Source organism: Anarrhichthys ocellatus, unplaced genomic scaffold (genome assembly GCF_004355925.1).
Source record: "Anarrhichthys ocellatus isolate YVR2014 unplaced genomic scaffold, GSC_Weel_1.0 scaffold182, whole genome shotgun sequence".
NCBI classification, from domain to species: domain Eukaryota; kingdom Metazoa; phylum Chordata; class Actinopteri; order Perciformes; family Anarhichadidae; genus Anarrhichthys; species Anarrhichthys ocellatus.
This window is the reverse complement of record NW_022280212.1, coordinates 157,675-163,493: the sequence shown is the minus strand read 5'-3', so window position 1 is coordinate 163,493 and position 5,819 is coordinate 157,675. Positions and strand designations below refer to the sequence as shown.

Below are 5,819 nucleotides of genomic sequence, written 5' to 3'. Positions count from 1 at the left end.
CTGTGACTGACTGTAACTGTAACTGACTGTAACTGTGACTGTAACTGTAACTGTAACTGTACCTCCTGTGTGTTGCGACAGGCTGCGTTCTCCCTCAACATGGCCTCCACTCCCAGGTGCCGGTACTTCTCCGACAGAGGCAGGAGGACAGAGGCCATGGTCTGGACCTCCTCCTTCACATCCTGGGCTGAACCTGAGGAGGAGAGGAGCGACTGGGACCTCCTCCTCACCTCCTCCATCTGGACAGATGCAGGGCTGCTGCTCATGACTGTCACAGAAATAAAGGGGAAAGTTCATCAATACATTGTTTAAAATCACAGCTCAATTATCACAACTTATCATATGTGAGGATCTGCTGTGTTTCTCTTGTGTATCGTAAAGTGAATATATTATGTCTTTTAATTGGTTGCAATTAAAAAACATAATATAAAAATGTTTGACTTTAATTCAAATCTGAAATATTGTATATTTACCATCCAGACTTCTGAAAAATATGAATACTAAAATATAAAGAATATATATATATATATATTAATAATTAATTAAGTGTCCTCAACTATTTATTTTTAATCAAATGACGACAGTTGGAAAAGTCCGGACTAATCACAGTGTGACACAGTAGTCATAAAATCATAACGTCATCATAAACTAATGTTTCCTCGCGATAAAATAAAGTAATTTAATAATAGTTGATGATGAAACGTTTAAGTTTATGCTAGAAAACAAACCCCGATAAGAACAATTCATGAGAGATGAAACCGAAACTTTAAGTTACTGTAAGAAACAAACACACAACGTTACCTGCTCGATTACGTTACCGTCGTCACGAGCTTCGACGGTTATTCGTGCTTCGGTGTGAAAGTCAGAAGTATTTAACGTTCACTAAAATAAGATGTTTTATGAATGCATGTCAGCGGGTTAATGTGTAACCTACACTAGTTCCGTGCTGTCTCCGGAGCTAACACCGACAACATAGCTTCAAATGCGGAACTCGAGTTTTGACGTTTTTAGGTTCCGGCTCCACTTCCTGTCACGATTTTTATTTTTTTCAAAATAAAAGCGGAATTTTCACAACTAGTTCCCAACGTAAGTGAAATGAAAAAAAATGAAATAAAATAAAATAAACATTTAATTTATTTAATAACAGTATTTTTTCCTCTCATACAACATTACTTTTTTAGGTCTGTGAGTTCCTTTTAATACCAAGGAGCACAGTGGGAGAAAAAGACTGGAAAATTGTCTTTAATATTTTATAATTTGTTTCAGGTGACATTTAATATTAAAATTGATATGTTCACATGTGATGTCCTTCATTTCACATGTGAAACTGTTTATTTGTGTATTATTATCAACTTATTTTAAAGCCAAAACAGAATATTGTTGTTTTTCACAGAAAATTAAAAATAAATGTAAAAGATAATGTTATGCTATATGGTATTATGGTCTCCATCCTGCATTATGTGGAGGATTGTGGACACAGCAACAACAATGATATTTTTTAAAATTATAATTATAATAAAAATAACAACAATAATAACCATAATAATAATAGCAAAAATGCTGATGATAAGAATATTAATAACAATAATAATACATATTATTTAATGTACCAATGTATCTATTTATGTATTTATTTACTCATTTATAACGTCTCTTTAGCACGCACGTTAATGTTTAAACTCAGGACTACTTTCAGGGGCGGAGGGAGACGGTGGGAGGCGCTAACTGCATCAGGCGACAATGAAATAGAAAGCAAACTGGACGAGGAAATAAGAAATAGCCATATTGTCGTCTCCTGCTCCCGAACAACACTTCTAACTGAATCTGAGCAGCTGGTTTCTGTCCTGAAGCGTGAAGAGTCTGCGCAGTCATGTCGAAGACATCGAGCCTGAAGATAAGCCGCGCGAATCTAGGAAAGGTAAGTTTCTCTGCTGTGAATGCAAAGTTACAGTCAGCTGCATGTGGTGCTGCCGCTATATGCTGAAATACTTTAAAATAACAGCTGGTTTGAGTTCATTAGTTTCTGACTCTTTGGGCACAAACACGAGCTCGGTGAAGGTGGAAAGTCCCCGCGTGAGAGGAAACCGAAAGTAAAGCTCCTGTGACATGAGTCAGCAGCTTAAACTGAAGTGTTTCCTTCACTTCAGCCTGTTTTCCTTTTTCCACAGGTGGAAAACTTCCGCAACACCCTGTGTCATCAGGTCCGTTGACATTTATTCTGCTGTTATTTTTAATCATTTAACCCAAATAAGCTCCAAATAAGTGTTTCTTTCCTCCATGTTTTTCAGGCAGAGAACCTGTTCTGCAACTACATCCCCGAGAGGATCAAGCAGCTGGATGCTCTGCTGAGGGTCAGTACTTTACCGCACACGCTCAACAACTCCTCCGATGTACATTCTCTTCATCCTCTCATCCTCTCATCCTCTCGGTGTGTTTGCTGTGTTGTTTTTAGGATGATGCCCTCAGCATCACAGACATGTCGTCCCTCAAGGCTCCCCTGGACATCCCCATACCAGAGCCTCCGCCCACAGAGGAGGAGGTGAGGTCTCACGCCTCCTCTTTCCCCTTAACAGGGGTTATATCCTCAAGTTGTGCATTCCTAGCACTTCAAATACAAACTAACGTCTCATTTGTCCATTCGGCTGCACTTGTTTTGGTTCCCTTACGTCGTCCACTTCAGTTAGCTTTTATTCCCCCCACCTGTGACATCCTCCAAAGAGAGGCCTGCACCGACCTGTTTGCACTCCGCTCTTAATAATGACGTGGGAGTGTCGGCTATAGTGAGAGTGACTGGAGAGCAGGATCTGTCCCGCCGCATTGCATTCTGGTCTGTTACATTCGGCGTTGTTAACCAGTGTTGACGCCCCAGAGCCAAAAGCCAAAAAGCCAATTTAAATAGCTTTAATATTACAGTTGGAAGTACTCTGAAATGCACTCAGTGGCCGGTTTATTAGGTACACCTGGCTAACACAACATTCCTGCAACTGTCCTCGTCAAATAACCACATGAAGAAGTTCAATATCTGGTTCTACTCCGATTCTTTCTCTGTGGTTATAATGTTTAGATGTTGTTGAAACTGTTTTGGAGGCTGAACTCAAGTAAACACTCATTCTGCCTCCTACGTACACAGACACCAAATACCGTTCTTAAATGTAACTCGTTAAATACCCATCACTCTCAGCATACGCAACTCTTATTTAAAAAGAAGAAACTTTTAAAGGAGAGGCGCTATGCTAATGTTGTTGTTCATACTTGTATTTTGGGTTTTGTATTAGAACATGTTTACATGATTTAATGTTTTAAAAACATTATTTTTCTCATGCTGTCCGTCTGAATGTACCTCATATTCACCCTCTGAGTGAAACGCTCCGTTCTAGCGCCTGTCTCTTTAAGACACCCCCCCCCTCAATTTATATTGAATATTGTAGATATCATTATATTAAGAAGGGGCTATTCAGGTTGAATATGATTTATAATATATGATAAACAATATAACATTTATTTTGAACACTTTAAAAGATAAAGGTGTTTTATTTTTGCTTCTTTTCTCACTTAATTTTCATTAAACTTTTTTCTTTTTTTTTTCTTTTAACTAAATGACCTAAAACATTGATAACGAGGGTAGATAATGAGAATAAATATGAAGCAACATTTAAATTATACCCGTTAAACTAAAAATAAATCTGGTTTGAATTGAAATCGAACAGTTACTAAGCTTGTTTACCAGATGTTTCCTCCTCGTTTGTATCAATGGTGGGCTAAACAACAGAACCTCTCTGTATTGAGATACACTTAAAGATAAAAGATTTGTAACCATTTAAAATTGATCTCACAGGAAATGGAGACGGATAAGAATGACGCTGACGAGAAGAAAAAGAAGAAAGGTAAAATGTGTTTTTTTTATTTATCTCCACACAATGTACATGACATAAAAAACAACAACAACAACATCATTTGTCCTGCAGCTCCAAAATGTGGCTACATCACGGGCAATGAGAAGATCATGGTGCTGCTGGAGAAGGTGAAACCAGAGATCGTTGCCCTCAGAGAGACCATCATCACTGTGAGTCGATCCCTCTCACCTCAACGACCGCTGAGCTGCTTCCTCCTCTGAAACGCTGAATTAACTTTGAGTTGAACTCTCTGTTCCTGAAGGTCTCCTGCTGGATTCAGCAACTCGTCCCCAAAATAGAAGATGGAAACGACTTTGGAGTCGCCGTCCAGGTACGTTTCCCACGCGCAGGATGTCAACTTTGCTATTTATTATAGTATTAATTCATATTTGATTGTTTTTGTCTCACCACAGGAGAAAATCTTGGAGAGAATCGCAGCAGTGAGGACCAAAGTCGATGGTTTTCAGACCAACATCAACAAGTGGGTTGGATATAAGTTTAGTTTTAAAGTTTAATAAAATACGACTAGATTGCGTCTCGTTCAGCTGTTTTGACAGAATAGTATAATTTTGATGGTATATTGTTTTACGGGTTTGTTTCCTGACTTTTGCCATTTGTGTTGAGTTACTCAGGTACTTCTCAGAGCGGGGAGACGCTGTTGGGAAAGCTTCCAAAGAGACTCATGTGGTGAGTAACAGTGAATGTATCTACGAACAAGTACTGTGTGTGATATCTCTTCTCCACTAAAAGCACCGTGTTCCTTCATCTCCATAAACTCCATTAGCACCAAATGTGGATTAATCCGCCGCTGAAAATAGTCCCAACAAACGCTCCATTTCCTCCTGATGGTTTGATTATAAAACTACAGTGACCAGCTGTTTTTAGGACATTACTGAACGCTTTTAACTAACTCAAGAATTAATATGCTAATGATGGCAATTTCAACACAGTGGTGATATTTTGGACAGACGTGGACCCAACGTGTGTTTGTGCCGTGTACACTTTTAACTTGATCAATCCAAGCGGCCGCCCGCCGGTGGGCAGGACGAAACAAAAACAAGTCATTTTTTGGGGGATTTAATCCAATGAACAAAATATCAAAACGTTCACGGACGCTGTACCTTCAAGGTGAATCTCAAGCCCTCGAGGCAGCTCTACGTCTTCGTCTCACTAGCGACCACCACTCGAGGTACAAGTGGTGTTACAGGACGGGGCGGTGCTGGTTAGCATGAGCTCATTTGACGACACAAAGACGTCTTTGACAGCGTTAACGCTGTTGCGTCTTCACATTGTGTTGATAATGTTTGTTCATTATTTTAATGTTTAAAACTAAAATTGTGTCCAGATCTTACACATTGCTTCTTCAAATCTTTGATAAAATGATTGTAAATACCTTTAACTTGGCTTTCTCCACCTGCAGATGGACTACCGCTCGCTGGTCCACGAGAAGGACCAGAACATCTACAGCGAGATCAGAGTCATTGTTCTCGACATTCGCGGCTTCCACGTAAGTCACACGGGTGTTTGTCAGGAGTATTTACCACGCTGCTGTCGTAGAGGAAGACGATCTAAACCGTGCTTTCTACCCGCTTCCTGTAGGCCGAGCTTTACGACATCATCAGCAAGAACCTGGAGAAGGTGACCAATCCAAAAGGAGAGGAGAAACCTTCCATGTACTGAAGCTGGAGGGGATGTTCAGGAGGGACGGATTCTACTCAATACCAATCAGCTGTCTCTGCTCAGTGATGCTGCATGTGTGCGTGACTCTGTTCTGCTTATTCTTCCCAAAATAACTGGATGAAAGTTATTAAGCTCTGCTGTTGTATGATGACACTTTGTTTTGTACCGACACTTGCACTAAATTTTAATTGTACAACTCTGAGTTCAAATGAATAAAAAGTTTTATTCTCCTTTTAAAAAGAAAAA

General features: G+C 39.6%; 2 protein-coding genes across 4 annotated transcripts in view; one reads left to right on the top strand and one right to left on the bottom strand.

Annotated features, from left to right (window-relative positions):
- Positions 1–990, bottom strand: part of LOC116400575 (E3 ubiquitin-protein ligase RNF31-like) — an 11,044-nt gene extending 10,054 nt beyond the window's left edge. For all 3 annotated transcript variants that reach the window (XR_004213932.1, XM_031878485.1, XM_031878484.1), the window contains exons 1-2: positions 802–990; positions 63–268 (exon numbers count right to left, since the gene is read on the bottom strand). Coding sequence is in view for 2 of the 3 variants with exons in the window: in XM_031878485.1 (XP_031734345.1) it covers positions 63–266 (204 nt within the window). In the remaining variant the exon portion in view is untranslated. The remainder of the gene's footprint in view (positions 1–62; positions 269–801) is intronic.
- Positions 991–1,742: 752 nt separating this feature from the next.
- Positions 1,743–5,819, top strand: psme2 (proteasome activator subunit 2). The gene is made up of 11 exons (XM_031878482.1): positions 1,743–1,918; positions 2,169–2,201; positions 2,289–2,351; positions 2,453–2,539; positions 3,836–3,884; positions 3,966–4,063; positions 4,156–4,224; positions 4,307–4,374; positions 4,526–4,580; positions 5,314–5,400; positions 5,493–5,819. The coding sequence occupies exons 1-11, from the start codon at positions 1,871–1,873 to the stop codon at positions 5,571–5,573; spliced, it is 738 nt and encodes a 245-aa protein (XP_031734342.1). The 5' UTR covers positions 1,743–1,870; the 3' UTR covers positions 5,574–5,819.

Bases quoted from the DNA above. Each gene is read 5' to 3' on its own strand.
- psme2 (XM_031878482.1), top strand. From the start codon at position 1,871: ATGTCGAAGACATCGAGCCTGAAGATAAGCCGCGCGAATCTAGGAAAG. The intron at 2,540-3,835 runs GTGAGGTCTCAC...TTGATCTCACAG, and splicing joins CTCCGCCCACAGAGGAGGAG to GAAATGGAGACGGATAAGAA. The intron at 4,064-4,155 runs GTGAGTCGATCC...CTGTTCCTGAAG, and splicing joins TCAGAGAGACCATCATCACT to GTCTCCTGCTGGATTCAGCA.